The sequence below is a fragment of the Carettochelys insculpta genome, chromosome 7 (genome assembly GCF_033958435.1).
Source record: "Carettochelys insculpta isolate YL-2023 chromosome 7, ASM3395843v1, whole genome shotgun sequence".
NCBI lineage: Eukaryota > Metazoa > Chordata > Testudines > Carettochelyidae > Carettochelys > Carettochelys insculpta.
The window spans coordinates 33,456,288-33,482,199 of NC_134143.1; the positions used below are offsets into that span (position 1 = coordinate 33,456,288).

Here is a 25,912-nt window from a genome sequence, read left to right on the forward strand (position 1 = left end):
TCCCTCATATGCTAATGAATTTATCCTAACACCACCTGTATTGTGGGAAAGTGCTATAATCTATACTTTATTGATGGGAAACTAAAGCCCAGAGACTATATCAACTCCCAGCACTGCCCTGCCTCTCCCAAAAGAGATCCCAGGAATATTCTGGCAGTGCGAGAAACAAACCCCAGATTTTCCTCCCATGCCTCATCCAACAGACCATCTTTTTCTCTTTGGATACTTGTTTCTTCATGTAGGCATTTCAAACAAACAGAAACTTCCCACACACTCCAAGTTCATGAAAGTGAGAAGGGTTTCTCCAGCCAGCAGCAAAGAGTACTGTTGCATAATGGAAGCCCTTGCTGCACTGTACATTTAGGGATACATTTTCAGTGTTGTGACAGGGTTTTAGCTGCACAAATCTTTTGACATGTCACATAGCTGACCCCTGTGCAGTGCTTTGAATAGGTGTGAAGTTATCAACAGAACAAAATGTATCACTGTGATGAGAAAAGTGATTAATAAGGTTTTGTCATTGCTTATTTTTTCTGCTTCTCCCAAATCAACCCTGCTTAGTTCACTGATAAACCCAAGTTTTTACTATCAGAGCAAATCAGGATTCTGTTGTATTGCAACAACAAAACTGCCTGCTGAAATCCAGAAAATACTGAGAGTGGTGATGCATGCAGCAGAATGACGGAGAAAAAAAGTCAGTGTTTCCTACGTGAAGTGGGACTTGTAGTGCACTTTGGAAATATCTGAACTGAACAAACTGGATCTGGGAAACAGAAGTACAAATGGGCTTTCATACCAAACACAGGCAGAATACTGCCAGAGGACAAAAAGAAGACAGAGTTGTAGTTTTAGTCATTTTTCTGACCATCCAGTTTGAGGAGCTCCTGTATTTCCCACCTGCACTACAGACAAGAGTCTATTCCTGAGAGATCAAACATTACAAAGGGATTTGTTCCTGCATTACTCACATTTCAAAGGGAAGAGGGGAAAAAACCCAAGAGTTTTTCAGGAAACGTTCCTTCCCCAAAGAAGTAAAGTGCCCCTTTTGTATACCAAAAGAAAAAACAAGGATCTTTTCCAATTTATAACTGAGCTGTGTAAATATCCGACTCACATACAGATACAGTCTCACAGCTCACGTGGCAATTGGAAACAAGTCTGGCTGCAGTTTGAGCAATGCCCTCAGCAACTCAATTAAACTCATCAAGAACTTCAAGTATCAGAGGGGTAGCTGTGTTAGTCTGTATCCGCAAAAACAACTCACAATGAGAACAACAATGAGAAGTCCTGTAGCACCTTACAGACTAACAGAGTTATTGGAGCATAAGCTTTCATGGCGAAGACCCACTTCCATCAGATACATCTGATGAAGTGGGTCTTCATCCACAAAACCTTATGTTCCAATAATTCTGTTAGTGTGCAACGTGCTACAGGACTTCTCATTGTTTTTTCAAGAACTTCAAGAGGCAAGGCCAGATGCACCACAGTTTTGCCAATATGCACACTAATCCAGCTAATCCCTTTGGCAACACAGGAGCAGCATGGGACAGCATGAAACAAAAATGTCCTATACAGGCAGGTGATCAATTTTACAAGTCAACAGTGAGCATAAAAGCAGTGAACATAAAAGCTGCCAACAAGGGGTCTTGGAAGAAAAGTAATGGAGCCAATGAATGAAAGGAGCACAATGGCCTCTCAATGGAAGGATGGTGCAAACTGAGAAAGAGGCTCACTGTTCCTCAGAGTGCTTGCTGACATTTGCTTTTTCTCTTCTGATGGGAGGTATTATTAAATGTTTAAAGTTTGAATTTTAAGCATATTCATTAAAATTGTTAGTGAGACAAACCACTGCTCCTAATCTGAGAGGTGAGGGATGTTCAAAATTAATCACTGCTGCAGTACCTTCGATATAGAACAGTCTACAGAGCAGACTAGAAAAGAAGTCAAGAGAAAAATAATGGCTGTGTCTACACTAGCCAAAAACTTCGAAATGGCCATGCAAATGGCCATTTTGAAGTTTACTAATGAAGCGCTGAAATACATATTCAGCGCCTCATTAGCATGCAGACAGCCGCGGCACTTCGAAATTGACATGGCTCGCCACTGTGCGGCTCATCCAGACGTGGCTCCTTTTTGAAAGGACCCCAGCTACTTCGAAGTCCCCTTATTCCTATGAGCAGATGGGAATTTATGACTCAGAGTACTCAGGAAATAAAGGGTTATGTTTCTGAGAGATGATTTGGGTGACATTCCTTTGGGATGGAAAAAGAGGAGGAATCTGAAGTATAACGAACAGACAGTTTCCTCTAAATACATATACCGTTAACAAGTGTATCCAACAAAAGTCTGGGGGTACAGGGGGGAAAACCAAGGAGGTGCAGGAGCAAAATGAATTAAGGTTATGCTTCTCTATAAGAGAAAACATGTTACTGTTGCAGGGCACACAGAGTCTTGGAGAGAAGTCACAACTGGGACTACAACCCAGTCTGCACCAGAGTTACTCAAGTGAGTGCTCTGCCCACTGAGGAAAAGGAACTCATACTGAGCAGAGACTCTTACCTTTCTCTCGCTATTTCTTGCAGCTTCTAAACATGTGAGTGATTGAATGTGTTTGAGACACCATATTATAACAAGTTATTTGCTATGCACACACAAGCCCTTTGTGAGCTGGGATCAAGGTGAAGGGAGGAGAGCAGGGAAAATGCCATCTCCACTGAGCATAAATCCACCAGTCCCTGGCCCCTTTGCAATAAATATCCAATTGGTGGAGGTACGTTTTGGCTATGTGTATGGTTTGACAGGTTGTCTCTAAAGTGCGAGATGCCAAGGTTCCACTTGGAGTGTTCCTCAGCTCTGTATAGTTTGACAAGGGCATCCACTCAACCACAGAGCAGGGAGATGGGGGTTAAAAGCACAGGGGGAGGGGTAAGGGTTGGGAAAGGTAGTCTTCTTATCCTTTGGCACTTGAAAGATGGGGAGTCTAATGGAGACTGTTGATAATGATGCCTCTTCCACTTTCAGTTACTGATCCTATTAGCAGAATCGGGTATGCACAGGTATCAGGAATTTCTGCCTCTCCATGGTTATGTACTGGGGTGATCAGATGTCCATCTCAAACTGAGCATCATCCCCTGGCAAAAGAAAAGAAGGAGAGTACTATTAGAGGGAGATCTCAGAAAGCCCTCAAGAACAAAGACAATCCCTTCATACCTGTAACCTCACTTCCTAATATATTTTCTGGTAAATATCATCATGGTAGATTTCAGACCCATAATTAACCTTGCAGAGCAGTAGGGGGCAAATCAGATAATCCATTTTGGAAGAACACACTCTTCTTGGGAGATGCTGCAATCACTGAGGGTGTGTATTAAGGAAAAGAATGGACAGCCCTGAACCAGTGATTGCTGAGACAAGTTGGCAGCCTTAAAAATCACCAAAATATCATCTTTTTTGGTCATTTTCATTTATTTGCAACAGGGTCCAATGACAAGCAGTAACAGCCTAGACCAGCATTTGGCAACCTGTGGCTCTGGAGCCGCATATGGCGGAGTCAGTTGCAGCTCCGGGCGCTGCTGTGGCTGAAATAACAGAACAAAATTTAATTGGTTTAAAAGCTGGGAGGGATCCAGCCACTAAACCAATTAAATTATATCCCATTATTTCAGATGCGGCACGGCAGGGAGCCTCCCACGCAGCAGGTGGGGGAAGTGCTCAGTCTGCAGGAGAGCTGGGGGGAGGGGTGGCTGAGTCTCCCCTGCTGGAGCTGCGCAGCCCAGCTGAGGAGGTGGTGGTGGCCCCAAAGAGGCAGTGCATGCAGCCAGAAGAGCTTGTTGGCTGAGACGGGTTAATCCTGGTGATGGGGGGAGCTGTGTTTGAGGGATGCAGGGTAGGTGGATTTGGGGGCTGGGGTGGGTAAAGCTTGGAAATGGAGGAAAAGTTTGTGGACCAACGGGGGTCATGCCTGGGAATTGTGGGTGGGGGGGAAGGGCATGGAGGGTTGATGCAAACATTGCTCTTTCCTGCTTAAGACCCTGTCCTCAGGGGCAGTATTTTCCTTGTTCTCATTTGCTCTCCAATCCAGGGGTGAAAGTAACAAACATTCTAAGTATCAGAAGGGTAGCTGAGTTAGTCTGTATCTTCAAAAACAAGAAGTCATGTGGCACCTTATAGACTGACAGATATTTTGGAGTATAAGCTTTCTGATGAAGTGGGTCTTTGCCCACAAAAGCTTATGCTCCAAAACACCTGTTGGTCTATAAGGCACCACAGGACTTCTTGTTGTTTTTAAACTTTCCAACTGGTACAAAACATTGTGTGGGCACTGTTCTTAAATAAGGGGTTACAAAAAGTGCAGTTTGACCTTATTTATTAAGGACTGTCTGATACTCACATGTATTGCAGCTCTTGAAGTATTGATTTTGTAACTGAATTTGAAAAAATGGCTCTTCTTGCTATTTTGGTTGCAGACCCTTAGCCTAGACTTTGATGCAAATGTCCTAGTTACTGCTAAGTAAGACATGTGAAGGGCTATATTAAATGGAAAAGACACTTTGTCTCCTTGAAATTACAAGCACTGAATCTTGCTACCCACATTGCATTAAAGAAGAAGGAAAAAAGACAAGGGGCCATTGGGTGGCTTTCATCCTATTGGGAGATACAATACTGCAGGAACTAACTACCTCTTTTATCACAGACCGGTACACGTAGGAATTCTGAATCCTGAAATGTGCTTTCTGCATTTTTAAAGCTTTCCTACCCTGGGAAGAATGACATGCCCACTGACACTGCCATCTACCCAAATGAGCTCTTCTCCCCCTCCTACCCCCAAATATTTTGAACCAAAAAACAAATCCTCAGGACCCCACCTGCCTCCCTCACATATTTATCCCAAAGAGGAAGAGTAACACAAACTTCACAAAGTTCACTAAAGACTTCACTACAGCTAACTTTTCCATGGAAGTTGCTTGCAAGTAATGGATGGCAATATAAAACCATGACAAGGCTCCCTCTAATCTTTTCCATACAAGTGTGGAAAAAATATTTTGGTGTGTGAATGTGCGTCATAAGTAGAAACAAAAAACCCAGCTGTGGGTATTCTGCTAATCATCTGGACAGCATGTGAAACTCTGAGTGGCCGCACAAGTCCACTGCTTACAGGGAACACTTTTTATAAATACATAAACACCTTCTAATCATCTTATTTCATATTACAGATTCAGGGTGCAAAAGTTCATGGGAGGAGGGGAGCAGAAAAATGAAGCAATGTATTAAGTTAAATATTTCTGAAACTAGTCTCTTTTGCTCTCCTCCGTACTTAAAATAAGAATTAAAGAACTATTATGGAAAAAATAAAATCACTCTGAGAAAGGAAACCAATATATTAAATTTCAGGTTGCACATCTCTATAATGAGCCCATCATGGTGGTATCTGAGCACAAGACCTGCTAATGCAACAAATGAGGGAGCTATAAATAAGTAAACCATAGTACCGAATGTTATGGTCACCCACTCTCTCTTACCCATTGCAGGCTTCCTGTCATTATTGTTCAGATTGTTTACTTCCACTTTGGAATCCTCAACCCCGGTACATGGACTGGTGACTCCTGGAATATTTGGCAGATGGCATGGTGGGGTCTGAGCCATGGGGGAATTACGGCGATCTAACAAAAATTTACGGTCGTATATGATTCGGGTACCTAGCATGTAGTCAGACAAAAGGAGAAAAATCAACATGTAAGAATACATACAGAACATGTTGATAATGTCATATCAATGTGAGCAAGTTTCAGAGGAAAAAGGCACCAGGAGTCTCATCCCTAAGCTGGTAAAAGAAAAGAAGCATTTGGGCTTGAAAGATATGTTGACTCCAATTACAGCAAGCAAACAACTGCCTTTTACCTCAGTTCAAAAAGGCCTGTTTTCCCCGCTCCTCCAGTCCTAAGAAACAAAGAGGCACAGATTAAATGTACATCACTGGACAATATAGGAAAGAAGACCTCAAACACCCTACATGCCAAGGCTCTCAAACCCAAGCTATGTCCAGCACTGGAAAATGAACATTTGAACCAACTCATGGTGCCCTCAAACTGAGACTTCACTTGAAATCAATCCTATTTCAAGAGGACTCTCCCCATCTACACATTTCCATCTCTCCCTGTTACCTAAGAGAGTAACAAAAGGAAGGGATCAGTGGGCAGCTTCAATTCAAAACTGTTCAATATTCTCTCAAATTGTACAACAAAACATCAACATTTCCTATGTCCCAAAGCATCTTATAAATACCAAATAGGCTTAAACAGACTTGTTCCAGTTTAGCATTATAGATACTACAAAGTCCAAATCCAGATTCATTGATCATCTTTGACTTTTACAAATTTTTGTTGTTTTAATACAGCATTTGCAAAAGGTGCCTATCGACAGCTCTGAACACTGGACACATAGTATAGGATGATATGGGTAGGATAGCGCAAGCTTATTCTCCCAAGTACTTCCAAGTCAACCTGGTGGGACTTCTTGGTGGTGAGGGAAAAGGATGGTTGTATCAAGTCTACACTGAGATACTAGTTGTCACCCTGACTGGCCTCTATATACGTGTACGCCGGTCATGGTGGAAGTTTTTGTGATCTTGTCTTTTGCCCACTGTTACTATTGCCTGTGCTAACCCCATTTAGAAAGGACTGAGTGAGCAAAATGGAATGGGGAGTGGTGCTGTCTGTCAAAAATTACATTATGCGCTTTCAAGTCACTGATAATTATCTTGGGGGCTCAATGGATCAATGCTCTAAAATGGAAAGCATAAAATAGGTTACTGGCTGGTGTTTGCTACAGACCAACAATTCACACTAAGGAACAGGAGGACCACTTCCTTACTCACCTTAGTACAATGGGCAGGAACAGAACCTGTGATCACAGAGTACTTCAATATGAGGGACATGCTGGAAGTACTAGAACATTCTTGGAATTTCTAAATATTACAGATGGCAAACTCCTAATTCAAAAAATGTTGCAGCTAAGTGTGTGAATTCTGTATTAGACCTCGTCCTAACAGACTAAGAGGTAAAGGCAGAAACCACAAAACAAAAAAGTTCCGAAGTATCTAAACTAGCTTAGGTACACATAATCGTGACTTGATCACATTTATAATGGGCAAGCAGAATAAGGTCCAAAGTAGTAATATGGTATATAATCTATATAAATATTTTGCAATAAAACTGGCACACACAAACCTTAAAGTGTTTTACTATGGCTAAATGAATGCCTCTACATCTGGGGAAAAAGGAAGAAGGCCATACTTACAGAACAGAACTCTGTCCTGGGAAGAAGTGACTGAAAAAGATTTGGGAGTCGTGGGAGGTAGCTCCCAGAGTGATACTGTGGCCAAAAGAATTAATGCAGTCCCTGAGATACATAAACACAGGAATCTCAAGTAGGAATAGAGAAGTTACTTTACCTCTGTATTTGGACATAGTGCAGCCAATGCTGGCACAGTACGTCCAGTTCTGGGGCTCATAATTCAAGAATGATGTTTATAAAATGGAGAGGGTTCAGAGAAGAACCGTGAGAAAACAGGCTTTATAGTGACAGGTTCAAGGAGCTCGATCAATTTAGCTTTACAAAGAGAAGGTTCAGGGACCACTTGGTAACAGTTTACATGTATCTTGATGGGGCACAAATACTTAATAATGGGCTCTTCAATCCAGCAGAGGATGGTGTGACACTATCCAAAGGCTGGAAGCTGAAGCTAGATAAATTCTGAAGTTAAATAACCACTGGAACAGTGTATCAAATCTCATGGTTGATTCCCTGACAATTTTTAAACTGAAGATTGGATATTCCTCTAAAAGATCTTCTCAAAGAATAATTTTGATGCAGATCTAATGGCCTATGCTACACAGTAAGTCAGACCAGGTGATCAAATTGTCCCTACTAGCCTTATGATCTATTCAGAGGATTACCAAGGTATAGTATTATAGGTAAAGAAAGAAAGCAATAGGTTTTGGAGATGGTGCGTCCTTGTGCATTAGGGTAAATGGGTGTGTGTGTCAAGGGGGGTAAGGCTGGAAGCTAGGAAAGCAGCTACAGTAGGGAAAGCTTGCTTTTTGTAAGAGTGTTGTACATAAAGGTAGATGAAAAGGAGAATGATGGCAGATCTATACTAATGCAGAGATCAATGTGCCACAGTCGATCTTTTGGAATTCGTTTGCTGTGTGCGCTAAGACGCAGCAAAATCAACCTCTTTGGGCTCGGCCATCAACCCCCGTATGCATAGAGTAAGGGATGTCAGCACAAGCCTGAAGACCCTTGGACTACCCTAGGGCAGAAAGTCGATTCTGACATGTTGATTCTAGCTATACTAATGGCTTTGGCTAATCAACTTTGTTCCCTAGTGTAGATCTAGCCTTGAGGGACTGAATAAGATTAACAAGAAATGAGGGGGATAAACCCAAGGGTTTGGAAGTGAAGAGTATGAAGGACACCTCATTACTATTAGTAGTATATATAGTACCTAGGAGCCCAAGTCATGGGCAGTTGCAGGTGCTGTACAAATACAGAAAAAGTATCGGGGTAGCTGTGTTAGCCTGTGTCTGCAAAAACAACGAGAAGTCCTTTGGCGCCTTATAGACTAACAGATTATTTGGACCATAAGCTTTCATGGGCAAAGACCCGCTTCATAAAATGCATGTAAAATACACAACAAAAAATTATTCCTTTCCTCATAGTTCAGCACTGGATCCCAGGATTGAGGGTAGGAGCAGAGAGGATGAAAGAAGAGTTTGTAATAAACGTTGTCAATTTTTTCTTTGGAAAAAATTAAAATCTCAGGCTGAAAAAGGAGGTATAGTAGGTGGAGTGAATTTGAAGAGAATCAGGAGCAAAGAGGTCACAAGGGCCGTGGGTAGGGGAGCATATCAGGAAAGAAGAAAAGCTGACAATAAGGGAAAACTGACGCCAGGGGTTTCTCCAGAGGCATCACGCAGAATGGTGACAGGAAAAAAAGTAGGGGAGGTCAATGCTGGAGACTGACAAATTGGACTGAGCACCAAGGAAAGGGAACAAAGACTCTGGTACAAAGGAAGAGGCTTTGAAAATGTAGAGCATGGAGTTAAAGTAAAGTAGCATCTGTGAGGGAGAGGGAACAGCAGAGGAAAGAGAGGAGGTGGGAACAACTGCAATGAACGTTGATGACAGAAGTTAAAGGAAAAGAGGGAGTGGTCACATATAGAACAGACATCTTTGGCTGCTCTAGTATAAGGCATAAGCATAAGCAAACACATACTGAACAGCTGATTTGTACAGGGCATACAGCAGCACTGCCCAAAATTTCAATAATTAACTGGGACCTTAATTAACTGGGAATAGTTAACTGGGAATTTAATATTAATTCAACAATTAACTGCCCAAAATTTCAATAATTACAGGGGCATCAGCACTGGGGAAATCTGTACAAACATCTCACATGAGGATGAACAACCACTTCTGGGAGCCCAGACAGGAAGCCAACCCCCCGCCCCCCATCACATTGGGTAGATACTTCTTGCCCTTCTACCCCTAAGTATCAAACACTATTCAAGCACTTCAGGATTCGGTTATTTAAGCAGGCTTCATGAGTTTTATTGACCTAACCAAAGCATTCAGTCAATCAATCATAGCACCCTGTGGACCATCCTCTCAAAGATCAGTGCCCCAAAAAATTCCTTAGCATCTTGAGGCTGCTTTATGACAACATGACTACTATAGTATTGATTAACCCTGGATCCCAAAGTAACCCCTCTAAGGTCAAAACGGGAGTCAAACAAGGTTGTGTCACTGTCCCATCACTGTTCTGCATCTTCATTGCCATGACCCTTCACCTCATTGATGGCAAGCTGCCAGATGGTGTGAAGACTGTCTACAGCAGGGATGAGCAGACTTTTTTATGTGGGGCCCCTCTTTTTGTCCCGGCAATTGGCAGGGGCCCCCCAATCTGTCTTATGTAATCCAAACTGATGGAAATTTTGGTGATGTTCATATTTAAAAAAAAAAAAAAACCCTTTCAGTATGTGTAAGAATATATGTAGAATGTAAACACTTTATCAATCCATATATAAATGTGCATATGCATAAACACAGTAACATAACTCAACATGTTTGTGGATGAGCCTGAGACCCAGCAGCCATCATGCTCTGTGGCCCCCTTTATGAAATTTCATACACCCCCACTGCATGGACCCACTCCCCACTTTGTGCACCCCTTGTCTATGAATGAACAGGAAGCTCTTCAATCTCAGCAGACTGAAGGCTAAAACCAAGACCTCAAGCTCCTCGATCCTAGAGCAACACATGGATGACAACGTGGTTGCTGCTCTTTCTCCCAAAACACTTCAGACCATCTTAAGTGCCTTCATCAAAGCATAGCAGAATCTCAGACTCACACTAAAAGTCAAAAAGACCAAGGTGCTCCGCTCCACAACCCCTCACTGACAGGACAATCTCAAGTCAATGGAGAAGTGCTAAAAAATGTGGAGCATTTCCCGTAAGTCATCTTTCTGCCAAAGTCAGCATTGACATAGAAATACAGCATAGTCTGAGCTGTGCAAGTTCTGCTTCTGCCTGTCTGAGACAAAGGGTCTTTGAAAACAGGGGCATCTCTACCAAGACAAAGCTCCTTGTATACCACCTCACAGTGGTATTCCAATGCTACTGTACGCATGTGAAACCTGGACAACATACAAGTGTCAACTGAACAATATATTTCATGCTGCCTCAAGAGAATCCTAAATATCTCTTGGTGCAGGGACACTAGCATCCTGGAAGAGTCCAACAGGACCAGCATTGAAGCCATTGTCATTCACCAACAACTTCATTGGACTGGTAATGTGGTCCAAATGTCTGATCAGCAATTTACAAAACAGATTCTGTTTTCCAAGTTGAAGGAAGAACAGTGGAGCCTCGAGGGGAGAGGGGCGGGGACAGAAAGCAATATAAGGATGTGGTGAAGGCACATATTAAAAAGTGCAGCAATGGGATTGACACTTGGGAGAACCTTGCCCAGGACCATCCTCTGTGGAGAACAGTGATCTGTGAGGGGGTGGTACAACCTGAGAGATCCTGCTGCAGTGCAGAGGACAGGTGGAGAAGAAAAGAGTGGCGAAAACTGCCCCACGCCCCTCCAACAGCTACCAATACCTGCTCCGTCTGTGATAAGAGCAGTGGCTCAAGAATCAGGCTGGTCAACCATCAGTGGACACTAGAGTGACCATCCACCCCGTATTGGCCAGGATAGTCCCATATTTGGGACACCAAAAAGGCATCCTGACTTATTTTTTATAAGGGCCTAATTGTCCCATATTTGGGCCATCACCCCACCCACCTTATCCACCAGCAGCTGCATAGACGCAGCTGCTGGTGGGAGTCACTTCCTGGAGCCTCAGGGAAGTGTGGGCAGCTGCTGCTTCCCTGGGGCTCGGGGAGCACCGGCAGCTGCTGTCTCCTTCCCGGCTCCCCAGGGCTTGGATGAGCTGTCCCTGCCTCCCATATCTTCCTGTCCTCTAATTGAAACAGGGAGATATAGGAGGGTGACATGAAGACGTCCTACTTGTTATCAAGTGACCGCCAAGAGACGGATCAAAGTAGGCTTCCTGTGCTGGAAAGATCCTAGATCCAATAGAAGGGCTTCACTGTAGCACAAGAGTGGGCAAAGTATGGTACACTGGCCGGATTTGGCACATGAAGCCACCGGATCTAGCCTTCAGGAGCACTGGGAGCCTGCCTGTTACGCCCACGGCTCAGGGAAGCCAGCTGTGATGGCTATGTTCTTCTGCGAGAGCTGCGAGCCTGGGGAGACAGGCTTTGCACATTGCCCCCTGCTCCAACAGAATCTAGGAGCTTCCATTGGCTGATCTCTGGCCAATGGGAGCTGCCTGTTTGCGTGGCAGGCAACACACAAAGTATGCCTCTCCTAGGCTCATAGTGTTCAGACGCACATGGTGCCTTGCAGCTGATGCTCTGAGCAGCATGGAGAAAACAGGGAGCCTTGTTAGGGAACCAGGTGGGCTGCTGGCTGGGAGTCACCCACATACCTCACAGTCAGAGCCTGCCTCTGGGACCCTAACCCGCCCCCCCACACACACACCATATCCCACATAACCCAAACACTCTTCCCTCCCAAAACACATACCCTATGTAACCCACACCTTCTGCCACCCTCCTGTACCCCTAACTCCTCCCACATCCCTCCTCCAGGTCACAGCCCCCTCCCAAATCTTGCACCCCAATTCTCTACCGCTTGTCACAATTCGAATCCCTGGACCCCCTCCTGCACTTCTGCTCCAGGTCACAATCCCCTCCTAGTTTGTACACCCTATTCTCCTGCACCCACGCCCCACTCCTAGACCTTGCAGCCAGTCCTGCATGGCAGTTCTCCTCTATTAACATCAATGAAAAGTGCGGCCCTTGACCACTTCCCAAATTCTTGGAGGGCCCCTCCCCTTAAAAATTATTGTCCACCCCGGTTGTAGAAGTAAGAGTTTCAGATGTTTACAGATTGTATGCTGTGAATGCCTATTTAAGGGGGCAGAACACTCATTTCAGAACAGAAATTACATTACCAGGATTCAAGATTTAAAATGCAAGGATTTTATTTCAAGATCAGAACTGCAGAAAGCTAGAGAAAATTATTAACGTGAAGCAAAGGTCCCAACTGAAAAGTCTCATGTCCCACTTTTAGTCTATCCATTGTGTCTATAATCAAATCTTCTCCATTTTCAAGATTTTTTTTCCTACTGCCAGTCGTGGAAGAGCACCGTGGCATACAAAAAAGCCAACCCTGTTTCTACAACATCCTTCCAAACATAGGTTGGAGAGTCAGAGCAGAGCTAGACAGCCTGCTGGGGGAGGGAAAGGCGAAAAAGAAGGCACTTCCGCAGCTTTATTCCAGTGCTGACAGGAATAAACTTGACTTTGACAATACACTGAGCTGATGACTCAAAAGACACATGAGAAGCATGAACACAGAACCATTTTGTAGTCACTTTTCTGACGGATAAACAGTACAGAACACACATAAAAGCAAACGAAGAAAGGGCATTCAATATTACATGCACCACGTGGTGATTCGGAGCAGCACCTTGCAGCTTTGAGTGAATCAAGTCTGTTCCTTGGAAAAGTAAATGTTTACATGGATCAACTACCAAACACCATTGCTAGTTTAAAGCTCACTGGAGCTGTATTATTGTGAATTACTCTTGGAGATCTTCCAAGCAATGGTCCTCACAGCCACTCCACAACTCAGACATTTCACTCCAGGTCAGTTGTTTTGCAATAAGGTATTTTGTATGCCATACAAAGCTGTTACATTTGTATTGCAGAGCAATACCCAAACCCTACAGATTCCCCCTTTTCTTTTAAATACTCTCTGAACAAGTATGCTTTGTGCGTAGATGTCTGTGCAGAATCTAGGAGAACCGATGGCTAGAGGTCCTGAGGAGGGCTTCTGGAAGATTTTTAACACTTCATGCAGCACTGATAGATTACCAGCCAAAATATTTTTCAGGAATTTTGCTACTCGAATTCAGGGGGCATTGAGAGTCTATGAAATATATTCCTGCCTCAGTTAAAGAAGAAAACGAAAAGCCCCAGTGCATTAGCAGTTGTTATACTCTGGGTGTTGAGAGATTACTCCAGCAATAACCAGAAATAAAAAGCACACTTAGCAGCAAAGGAGCCTCATGAAGTCATGGCTCCAGGCAAGGGAGAAACATGAAACAACTGCCACTGTTTAACAGAATGATTAAAAGATAGTCAAGGGCACTCTTCCTGAAACAAACAGGGAAGTTTGTGGGAACCTCCACATCTGTTTTCTGTCCTGGTAATTTTTAAGAGGACCCTTCCCATGAGGACCGCTAGGGTGACCATACCTCCCTGTCCCAAATACAGGACACGGAGATATGGGGAGAAGGGGCAGCTCCTCCAAGCCCCAGGGAGCTGGGAAGGAAGCTGCAGCCCCCAGCCCTCCCCTGCAGCCCTGGGGAAGCTGCAGCTGCCAGCCTCCCTGGGAGCCCCAGGGAAGTTGCAGCCCCCGTGCTCCCTGAGGCCTGGGGAAGCGGCAGCTGTCCACACTCCCCCTGCTTCCCAGAGGCTCAGGTAAGTGACTTCCACCAGCGGAAAAGGTTGGGGGGGGAGGCATAGACGGGACAAGTCCCTTTTAAAAAAATAAGTCAGGACACCTCTTTGATGTCCCAAATATGGAACCATCCCACCCAATACAGGACAGATGGTCACCGCGAAGACTGCACATGTAAAGGCACCTCAGAAGGCAGAAGAATTAAGGACTGGATCAACTCAGTGTTTCCAGAAGCCATTTGCAGAAGAAGGGTTATTAAAGACGGGATCCCTCTTTCATATAACAATTTCTGTCCAAGTGGGAAAACATCCAATGTCCATGACAGACGATGAGGTACAGCTGGAGCTTTCAAACTAAGTATTAACACGAAATCAAAAGGTCCTGCAGCTTTCTTCAGAAAACAGAAGGGACTCTGTGTAAATGGGACCATCTATTCTAGCTCTAGCCTCTGCATCCTCATTCAGAATTCTGTGCTGTCTGCCTCTAGCTTCTACTGGCTGTTGTTGCTCCCCAAGTGGCCAATAAATCAATTTTATAAAGTTCTTGTCTTCACTACAGGGCTTATTAGTTTAATTTTAAGGGCCCCTAATGCCGACTTTTGTAAACCTCCCTTTCACAAGGGGTAATACCAAAATCAAATTTGCAAGGGTGACCTTGGGCCAGTGAAGATGCAGCATTATTCAAAGTGATTTTATTGGCCTCCAGAAGTATCCCATAATGCCCCCAATGCGTTCATTCTGGTCATCACTTTCACCTCCACTGCTCTCCAGGAGAGCAGGAAGCAGGTAACAGGAATCAGCCTGAGAATTTTGAATTCATTTCCTTTCTGGCTAGCAGACCTCAGGAGCACACCTGGCCATGAGTTCACAGGGTCACAAAAGAGCCCCAGCATGAAACAGTACAGGACCTCATTGCTGAGTGCTGTGGGGAGATAATCTGTCCTGATGCAGCTAAGAACCAGCAAAAGAAATGCAAACATTAATGCCCAGATTTCACAGGGCATGCTGCAGATAGAGTACACCAGGGACGCTCGGCAGTTCTGTGTTAAAATCAAGGAGCTCAAGCAGGCATACCAAAGGATAAAAGAAGCCAATGGAAAGTCTAGGTCATCTCCTCAAATGTGCCGCTTTTATGAGCAGCTGCATGGGGAATGACCCAACCACTTCACCCAAAGACTGGATTCCTCCATAAACATTGCTATGCAGTCCTCTGGCAGCAGCAAGGAGGAGGAAACGGCAGATGAGGAGGTGGTGGTTTGCAGGCCACTGGAGAAGTAGATCTTGGAAACAGCCTGGAGTTTTTTTTTTTAAAACTGTGGAGCTACACCCATCGTCCCAGGAGGTTTTGGGTGCAAACCATGATGCTAGAGAGGGCACTTCCAGGGAGTGTGCTTTTTTATACTGCTACAAGTATAGGGCAATCAGGGTGGGGTGGATCTGTGCCCAGTTCCCCAAGAATAGTTTGTTAATGTTTCTGGAGGTGGAGTGCTGATCCTGTTTGGACATCTCAATAAATGTCTCAGACAGGTTCTCTGATTTTTCTTTCAAGATTTTTGGGAGTCCTGACTTATTCCTATTCCCACTATAAGACACCTTGCCACGCCAAACCACCACGAAGTAATCTGGAATCATGGCACCACACAGCATTCTTGCAAATTTCCCAGCCTTGTGCCCACAGAGGATGAGCATATGTTCCTTATCACTTTTTCTTCTGAGGAGGCGGCTGATGTCTCTTTTTGCAACCTGGAACAAGCATGGGAAGTATCTTAAGTCACTGCATGTTAGCATAAGCTACTCTGCTATACATGGCTGGGGAATGGGGTAGGGGGGAAGCAAAGCAGGGGTTTGGGTCTTATTTACAAAAGTTTTTCCTTTGTGCATGTCCCTTTAAAATTATCACACTGATCCTGAGTGTGTTTAAAATCCCTGTGACATCATGGCTAACGCTGAGAAATATTCTTCCTGTATGTCTGCACCTTTTAAATCACTGTGAATATTACAGGCTCCCATCCAGTATCCCTGCTCCAAGGAGGGTGGGCAATCTGGACCTTGCCCAATACTCAGGGGCATGCCCCACACAGAGCTGGAGTGCTTTTACACAATTTTTTCTCTGATACACAGCATTCAAAGTTTTATCCTCCAGCCCTGTGCCTTTTAAATCATGGCCAGGCTTTTGTGCTCACACTCCACCACCCCCTACCCCACGAGCCTGAAGAGTACTGCAGAGCAGTTAATGGATCGCAGGCAATACCTGCTACTTCCTTTACCAACCAGCATCTTACCACATCTGCAAGGTAAAAGTCAGCTGTAGAAGACATTAAATCCTTCTAGGGCATTTTAAGGCTGAGAATGAATCAGAGTCCAAAAGTGCCCTTGGAGAGGACAAATGTTCTTACAGTGAAACAGGCATCCATTTATCGTGTGCCTCTGTGCATTGCTGCAACTAAAGATAAAAATGTTGCTAATAAAAATGCACCTAATATTTGTACTTGAATGTCTTTTAGGTACTGTCAGTGGGAGCAGGAGTGTCAGGAAGGCTGAAGTGAGAATTTGGCAGATGTGGCTGAGAAAAGAGACAAGACAAGACCTCATAGCTGAACACCTAGACAAGACACATACATATCCCTCTCTCATGAAATTGGTGTTTCCAAAATAAAAGCTATTTAAGTCAGAAAAACACAATATTGTTTAACAGTTAACATGGTTTGGAGTTAGGTGGGGTGGGATGCAGTTGGAGGTGGTTTCATAAAGGGCAAACACACATTACGGGGGTGGGAGGAAACACTACTTAACAGAAGTTTCATATAGTTGTCTGCTCATTCATAAAGATGTTTCTCAAAGCATCCCAAATTTGCATTGCACCTATCTGTGCTTTCCTGATTGTTCTTGTTTGTGGCAACTCATAATTACTGGCCAGGAGAGCTGCCTCTGCCCTCCACGCTGGAATGAAATTTTCCCCCTTTGCCTCACAAAAGTTACGAAACACACAACAAGCCCCCACAACCACAGCAATGTTGCCTTCACTGAGATCTAAATGGGTCAGAAGGCACCTGAACTATGGTTTTAAAATGGCACATACAATCATTATTCTGGACTTGCTCAGCCTACAGTTGAAAAGCTCCTTACTGCAGTCAAGGGTACCTATGTATGGCTTCATGAGTCAAGGGAGAAAGAGGTAAGCAGGGTTACCAAGAATCTCTATGGGCATTTCCACATCCCCAATGGTAATTTGCTAGTCTGGGAAGAAAGTCCCATTCTGGAGCTTTCTAAACAGACCAGAATTTCTAAAGATGCACACACCATGCATCTTTCCTGATCATCCCCCACTGATGTTGGTGAAACGACCTTTGTGGTCCAGCAATACCTGCAACACCATGGACAAGTACCCTTTGCAGCTTATGTACTCTGAGGCCAGGTGGTAGTACTCAGATGGGGATGTGTGTTCCATCTATCACCCCACTACAGTTAGGGAACTCCATGGCAGCAAAACCATCCCTTATGTCCTGCACATTCCCCAGAGTCACTGTCTTTCACAGTAGAAGCCTATTGATTGCCTTGGCTACCTGGATCAAAACAGCCCCCACTGTAGATTTGCTCTCTCCAGACTGATTTCCCACTGATCTGCAGCTGTCTGGTGTTGCAAACTTCCACAGAGTAATTGGGACACACTTCTGAACTGTCAATGGAGGTCTCATTCTAATGTCACATTCCTCCAAGGTGTGGGACAGCAATTTACAAAATTCCACGAAATTGGCCTTACACATGCAGAAGTTTTGCAGCCACTGCTGATCATCCTGTGCCTGCAAAACAACGTGGTCCCTCCAGTATGAGCTGGTTTCACAGCTTCAGAACCTGCGCTCCACTGTGTACAATGCCTCCAGTGCTGCCACCAGCTCTGCATTCCTCCTCTCCCGCGCTTGATATGTGGAAGTGTCCCTCTCCTCAAGGTCATCATCCTCCAGGCTGTTTAGGCTCATGAGATACTGCAGCACAGTGCATGATCACAAAACACTCTGCAACAGCTTGAAGCATCTCCAGATCCATGCTAGCCTTGTAACGCCACATGGCAGGGTGTGTAAAAGTGGCATGAAAATTCCTTTGGCAGTTTGTTTTCAGTGGGAGAGGGGAGTGAGGGCAATGCACTCTGGGATGATGACATCAGACATCCACAACCACTTGCATCAGTTTTTCCCCATAAAACTCTGGCACAGAAACCCAGAATGTAATGGGGCAGGAGGAACTGTGAGATGGGTACCCACAATGCACTGCTCATGCAGTCAAACTTAGCAAATTTAATGGGGACACACTACGTTGACTTTGTGAACAAGTGTGGACATTCCCTGTCGACTTTATAAAATCTAGTGTTGTAAAGTCAACTTTAAAAAAACTGACTTTATTTCCTATTGTACACATAACCTAGGCTTCTTTTGTTGTACTTTCCCATCCCCTACAGTTATCCTCAATCACCCTCACAAATACTATCCTCCAGTACTGGTTGCACCTCCTAAAACTGGCACTCTGTGGTCTCCCAACATCCCTGGTCCAGAAGGGCCAGGGATGTTCCTGGACCAGAGAGCCTGAACAGAACGACAAGTTGGATCCCACATCCTCTGGCAGCACTGGGAAGCCAGAGTCCCCACAGCAGCATGGGCTGGAGTCTGGCCAGTCCAGCAGCAGATAGGTGAGCAGCCCAGTGTGTGGGTGTGGGGGAGGGAGGTGTGGCAGCTTGGGAGCCCATGTAGGGAACCTCCACTGCTCTGGCAAATTCTCTTGTTCAGGACCTGTCAGGTCCCGACCACACCAGTGCAACCTGTGCTTTGCTCCGGAGGGCCCTGCAATAGCTCTTAATTTCCTAGGATCTGCAACAAAATCATGCCCATGTTGCTTAAGAAAAAGATACCGTTAATACAAAAAGTTTTCAGTTTAAAGAATAAAAATTTAACAGCAGCCCTACAGCCCTAAGAGTCTCCCCATTTGAGTTTTAAAATCATGCTTTTGTTTTAATAATAAAGAAAGAAAGAAAGAAAGAAAGAAAGAAAGGTTTGCACAATGAGGACAGCGCAAGGGGAAAACAAATAGACTAGACAGAAAGTGCTGTCAGAATGGAAAACTAAAAATTTACATTTTCTTCAGTCCCTAATTTCAGATCTAGTGATGTTAGGCATTTCTAGCAACAATAATAAAAACAATTCAGATAAAAATGGATATACATAGACAGTGACTATTTTGGGAGCACTTTTCTGCACGTCAACAATTCTAAAAAGCGGGGAACTGAGAGTTGTTCGGGTCTATGCCTGATTCTGCCACTTCTCTCTTACAAATCTGGGTAAGTCACTTAGCCTCAAAAATAAAACAAAGGCCCAATCTGTAAAACTAGAGATAAATAATTGAATAGTGCACCCCATCTTTGTAATGTACTTTCACATCCTTGGATGAAAGGTGTCTTAAGCCCAGCGTGATGGCACTGTCCTCAGCATATTTCTGACATCACAAAAACCAAGCACATAATTTGTGCTTGAGCAGACACTGTCAATGGTAACATCAGAAGAGTGATATCAGATACAAAATAGATCTGGATAACTGGCAGAGCCATTTGTGGAGTTACATATGTGCAGAGCACAATGGTGTTATAGCAGAGAGAATATTAAGGTATCTTTGCAGAGTGAGCTGGAAGAAGTTTGCAGAGTGTCCGCTTGTAGAATAATGGCCACAACCTAATATCACTCGGGAAATGAATGGAACATTTAAGAGCACTCAGATGCAGCTACAAGTGATCATAAAACACTCCACTGAAAACAAAGGGCCAAAGGAATTTTCGTGCCACTTTTACACAGCCTGCCACACGGCATTATACGGCTGGCATAGATCCAGAGACACTTAAGCTGGTGCGGAGTATTTTATGATCATAACCTTTATATTCAAATATAGTAAAACCCCAATTATCCAACAAAATTGAGACTGACTGATGGCCAGGTAATTGAAAATGTTAGATAATGGGAGGGAGGGGAGCACTTGGCTGCCCTGGCCTCTTCTGTAGGGTGGGCTCCCCACTCCCTGGGGCAGGCTGCTGACTGACGTGGAGCCAGCTCTCTGGGTGGGCTGCCGGCCCAGGGCATCAATCAAAATAAAGACAAAGAGTACACTCAATGGAAGGAGGAAAGGAGGCAAGGAATATCTGAACTACGTGAAAAGTAACTTATTTGTACTGTTCTGCACCCATAGATTTGACCCTGTAGTTTTAATGAAACACAAAATATTAACTAATACTATAAAAATGATATTCGGCACATAACTCAAACTTAGTATTATTTCCTCTTTTTGTTTCTCACTGTGCACTAACAACTCTGAACTGCCACACCTACCACAGAATCAAAGTCATCATTCTATGTGGCTTCCTGCAAGAACCATATGAGGGAGAAGAAATTTTCTACCTGTTTTTTTAATTCAAATATTTTATGATAAAGGAGTTCATTTCTGAGATCCAGCTCTTTCCCTCTTACCAAGGTTCCCTCTGATTTTTTCCACCCCTGGACAGAATAAATTTTGTTACGTGCAGCGACACATTAATGGATGAATACTGCTAATAGAAACACATGTCCACTGTAGATGGCTGTGGGCACTCTTCTTATCAGCTGCATGGCACTTGCATCTCTAAGTGCTCAGCTTACAGGAAACACTGTGCCTCACCGTGATTTAATTAAATATTCCTCTCCTCCTACTCTCTATTTTAAATCTTCTTCCCATTTCTTCTGTGCGTGTCTTCTCATATTTATCTAACTATGCCTCTTTCTTTTTGTGTGATTCTGGGATCCCCCCCATGAACACATTCTAAAAGTTACTTCTTCCCTGTATTTGGCAGGCAAAATCTATGTCTACAGACTAGACACAGAAGTCGACAGCGGATTCGCAATTTTAGCTATGCCAATTGTGTGGCTAAAATTGACTTATCAGCGGTCGACTTCCATGTCTGTTTACAAGGCTGAAGGTCAATGGGAGCATTTCTCCTCTTGACCTTCCTTACTCCTCACCTCACAAGGAGTTCTGGGGTTGACCTTCTGCAACACTGTGGATGTAGGCTAAAAAGGAAAAACTTATCTCCCTGTATAAGCCCATCAAGGCAAAGCACAAACAAAAACAAAGTGAAATTAACAATTCTAGTCAACTATACTCTACTGTCCTGCTAGGGCAGAAGTAGGCAACCAAAATAGCAAGAACCACCTCTTTTTTATTCCCCCAATTCAGTTAAAAAAAAACACATCGGTTATTCAAGAGCCTTAATACATGTGAATACAAGACGGTCCTTAATAAATAAGGTCAAACTGTACTTTTTTTAACCCCTATTTTAAGAACAGTGCACACATAATGATTTTTAATGTGATACATGTTTAATGCAGGACACTCACAAACTTTTTACATAATTCTATTTCCTCACACTTTACATGTGTGTTTGTACCACTGTCTTCCTGACGTTCACCCCCTGAACCTTCTCTCGCTCTGGAGGGTGCTCAGGGGAGTTATCCAATGTTTTGAGATCACATATAGTTTGTTATTTAGAAATGAGTTGTTCATTTTTGGGTTTTAGACGTTCACTGTTTATTGAAAATAGTCCGGGGGGGGGGGGGGGGTTGTTTTTTTATTTATTTTTATTTTGCTGCAATAGGTTGGGAGCCACAAAGAAGTCCTTAAAGAGCCACACGTTGCAGACCACTGTGCTAGGGAAGTGCAGTGCAGGATAAGGAGTGTTATGTGGAGGGCAACAAAGACTTGCTAAGCTCTCCTCTCCATCCCAAATTCTACAACATCCAAACACTTTTTGTGCCTCTTATTCTTGTTTATAATATTCTGCAGCAGGAACAGCTAACAGATTCCATTTGGTTATATTCTGGTGTTTCTGCGCAGCAAAGGTAGAGCTGTGAAGCTCCCATGGAGTATTCTCAGCCCAGAATAACCCATAATCTTTAAAGGATTGTATCATGCAGATGGTGTCATTCTACAATTTCAAATCAGCTAGGTATTTCACAATCCACACTAAATTTTGAATATTTATGTTACACTCATTTACTAATATTTTGTTCCTCTTATCCATCTCCTTTATCATATTCTGCACACGCTTCTGACATAGTTCATTTACAGAAAATCTTCAATAGCAAGCTACCTCCTGCCTTCATAAAAATATCACAACAGAAGCAAGACCCCACTTGATAGCTAAATAGCAAGAAAGATTTTAAAAATACCTAATATGGAGTATCTATAATGAAGTAACTGGCTCTGTGGACATGGGGAAGGCGGTAGATGTGATATATCCTGAACTTTAGCAAAGCTTTTGATAGTCTCTCACAGTATTCTTGCAAGCAAGTTACAAAACTACGCATTGCATAAATGGACTGTAAGGTGGACAGAAAGCTGATTATATCGTCGGGCTCAATGTCTGCTTGGCGGTCAATATCAAGCAGAGTCCCCCAAGAGTTGGTTCTGGGGCTGGTTTTGATCAACATCTTCTTCATTGAGGACCTGGACAAGGGGATGGATTGTACTCTCAGCAAGTTCATGGATGCCACTAAGCTGGGGGAGAGGTAGATAGGCTGGAGGGTAGGAATAGGGTCCAGAGTAACTTTGACAAATTGGAGGATTGGGCCAAAAGAAATCTGATGAAGTTTAACAAGGACAAGTGTAGAATCCTGCACTTATGACATATGAATCCCAAACACCTCAACAGGCCGGGGACAGACTGGCTAAGCAGCAGTTCTGCAGAAAAGGACCTGGGCATTACAGTGGATGAGAAGCTGCACATGAGTCCATAATGTGCTCTTGAAGCCAAGAAGGCAAATGACATTCTGGGCTGCATTAGTAGGAGCACTTCCAACAGATCTAGGTAAGGGATTATTCCCCTTTATTCAACACTAGTAAGGACATACCCAGAATACTGCATCCAGTTCTAGGGCCCCCATAACAAAAAGGTTGTGGACACATTGGAAACTCCAGCTGAGGGCAACAAAAATTATTAGAGGGCTGGAGCACCTGACTTATGAGAAGCAGTTGAGGGATTTAGGCTTATTTAGTCTACAGAAGAGAAGAGTGAAGGAGGGATTTGATAGCAGCCTTCAACCACCTTACAAAAGGGATGGAGAGAGGCTCTTTTCAGTGGTGAGAGATGACAGAATGAGGAGCAATGGTTTCAAGCTGCAGTAGAAAAGGTCTAGGTTGGATATTAGGAAAAACTATTACACCAAGAGGGTGATGAAGCATTGGAATATGTTACCTAGAGAGGCAATGGAATCTCCATCCCTAGAGGTTTTTAAGAGCCAGTCTGACAAAGCCCTGACTGGGCTCATTTAGTTGGAACTGGTCCTGCTTTGAGCATGGGATTGGACTTGATGACCTTCTGAGGTGTCTTCCAACCCTATAATTCTATGGAGGAAGAAAAAGTGCAATGATGGAAGTCCATTACATAGGACGATGTAGCAATATTATGGTCTGTGAAAGGCACACACCACTAGAATTGTATTTGCTACTTTCTAGCAGCCACAAAAAATTCACCCTAGTGTTTACATTTTTACAGCCATCTGCAAAGTGAGCAAGTGATGAAGTCAAGACATAGCAGAAAATAGGCCTGCTTCTTCAGCAGATATCAATAACAGAGATACAAACCTGCCCACACCAAGCAGAGAAAAGTTATGGACACAAGACAAATAGTGTAGAGCAAGACTTAGATGATGGGGAATTCACATAAATGATCATTTATTAATTATGGGCCATATAAATTAATCATTTTATATGCATAATTTGTAACAGAAGGGCAAACAACATTCATCTTAACAGGAACAGAAGCAAGCTTGAACATAAAAAATAAGAGGTCTGGATTTTGGGGAAAACTGTATCCCAAAAAAAGCAGCAGTTTGCAACCCCAAATATTATTTTAATCCTTGTTTACCATAAGGAAAATTAGGATGGATTAAATTGGAACTAATAATTTCTTTCCCTATATTTTACTGCTGACCTACGCAAGGAATTGGGACACTATTTTTAAAGTGCCTCTGAAAACTACAGTGAAATGGCTGCTTGACTATTTAAAAGAACAAAACAGCTTTTGCCAGGGAAGTATCTGTGAGTGCATTCCCAAGAGCTCCCCCTTAGGGAATGGAGTCAATATTTAGATTGGGGATCCTGCCTGTATGCATGTCAGCCTCTATGATGCATGCAACATTCAAGATATGTAACATACTGAGACTTAGTTAATTGACTTTAATTTGGAGCAGTGTGAGGAATTATTTCAGGGGGCAGCCTTGTCTCTGGGGAGATGACAAGGCTAAGCTTTAACATTTCAACACAAAATAGGACCTCTGGGGCTCCCGCTTAGCCCTCTTATTTAATAAAATCAACAAGAGCAGCAGACAGATTATCATTAGGGTCACACAGATCTTGTTTTCCAAGAACAGGCCTCAACCGAGGTTGCTGCACAGCCTACATCCGTGTCCGCCTGCAAAGTTAGCGCTTCCTGAAACGGAGCCCTCCCTCCTCCTCGCTTGCCGACGCATTTCTTTCCCCGGAGCTGAACGCACCCCAAGCCCTCCGATAACTGCCGGAAGCGGCTTTCGCCCTGGGGGCGGCCGAGTTCACGTTTCTCTCCCCGCTGCAAAGGGGGGGGTCGCCCTCCCCTCCCCCCATTGTGCAACAGTCAGGGGCTCGCCCTCGACTTTCAGGCCTTGTTTACAAATAACCCGCTACCCGCCCCACACCCAAGAGAACGAAGGAGTTTGGGCTCCAGCGCACCCGGGTCCAGCGTCTTCCGCCCCGGCAGGGAACCCCAACATCCCCCCAACAAAACGGAGGGGAAAGGGGGCTGCTTCGTGCTGGAGGCTCCTCATCCCGCTCCCCAGTGCATTTATCTCTCTCTGTTCTTCCCCAATGGCCCGGCGCCTGCGCGGCCCCCGCCTGCACTCCTGCGCGTGGAGAGGGATCGCTCCACGCGCGGCCCTGCCCCTACCGCCCGGCGGGGGGGTCGCGAGCCCGTGTGCTCCAGGAACCTGGGGCGGGGGGGGGGAGCGCTCACACCTGCCATCACCAACCCTCGCGCTCGCCCACACGTTTCTCTCCCGCTGCTCCTAGGGCAGCACTCACTGCACACCCCCCACCACTTCCTGCGCTCCCCGCCCCGCTCCAACGGCCTGCTGGGGAACGCCACTTGCACGCCCCGTGCTGTCGCGGGGGGCCGGGCCGGGCCGGGCCGGGCCGGGCCTGTAGGCGGCGGGGTGCTCTTACCGCCAGGCGTAGTGGAAAAGAGGGTCCCGCCGGGCGTGGTGCAATAGTCATGAGGTAGCTGCGCGGCGTCGCTGATGGGCACCGTCCTGGTGGGGATAGCCCGGCTCTGGCTGTGCTGGTGACCGCTGGAGGAGGACATCGCCCCGCGCTTTTGTCCCGGCTGCTGGGGGAGGTAGGTGGCGGGGGAGGCACGGGGCAGAGCCGCTGAAGGAGGAGGTGATGGGGGCGGCGCTGGATTCGTGGCGGGGGGCAGCAGCCGTCTCTTCTCCGCCTCCACCACCACCACCTTCTCCCTCGGCCTCCGCCAGCAGCAGGAAACCCGGGGGCTGACGGCCGAGCAGGGAGAGGGAGGCGGGGACGGGCGGGGAGGAGCAAGCCGGAGGGCGGGAACGGCGGCCGCGGGGGAGCTGGTGCTACGCGAGCTGCTGAGGCGCGCCGCTCTTCGGGCCCCCTCCCCCCCGCGCTTCTCGGGCAGCCAGGCCGCGAACGAGGCCTAGGCCCCCGCTGGGCTCTCTAGGCCGAGCAAGTCCAAGGGCCGCCCACAGAGCTGCAC

At 45.0% G+C, this 25,912-nt stretch overlaps 2 protein-coding genes across 2 annotated transcripts in view; one reads left to right on the forward strand and one right to left on the reverse strand.

The window, feature by feature from the left end:
- Nucleotides 1-1,385: 1,385 nt before the first annotated feature.
- EIF4EBP2 (eukaryotic translation initiation factor 4E binding protein 2) lies at nt 1,386-25,854 on the reverse strand. Its single transcript, XM_075000281.1, has 3 exons — nt 25,360-25,854; nt 5,520-5,696; nt 1,386-3,131 (listed from the first exon to the last, which is right to left on the reverse strand). The coding sequence occupies exons 1-3, from the start codon at nt 25,496-25,498 to the stop codon at nt 3,100-3,102; spliced, it is 348 nt and encodes a 115-aa protein (XP_074856382.1). The 5' UTR covers nt 25,499-25,854; the 3' UTR covers nt 1,386-3,099.
- LRRC20 (leucine rich repeat containing 20) overlaps nt 25,395-25,912 on the forward strand; it is a 49,760-nt gene continuing 49,242 nt past the window's right edge. The window contains exon 1 of the mRNA XM_075000279.1: nt 25,395-25,531. The gene's annotated coding sequence lies outside the window, so the exon portion shown is untranslated. The remainder of the gene's footprint in view (nt 25,532-25,912) is intronic.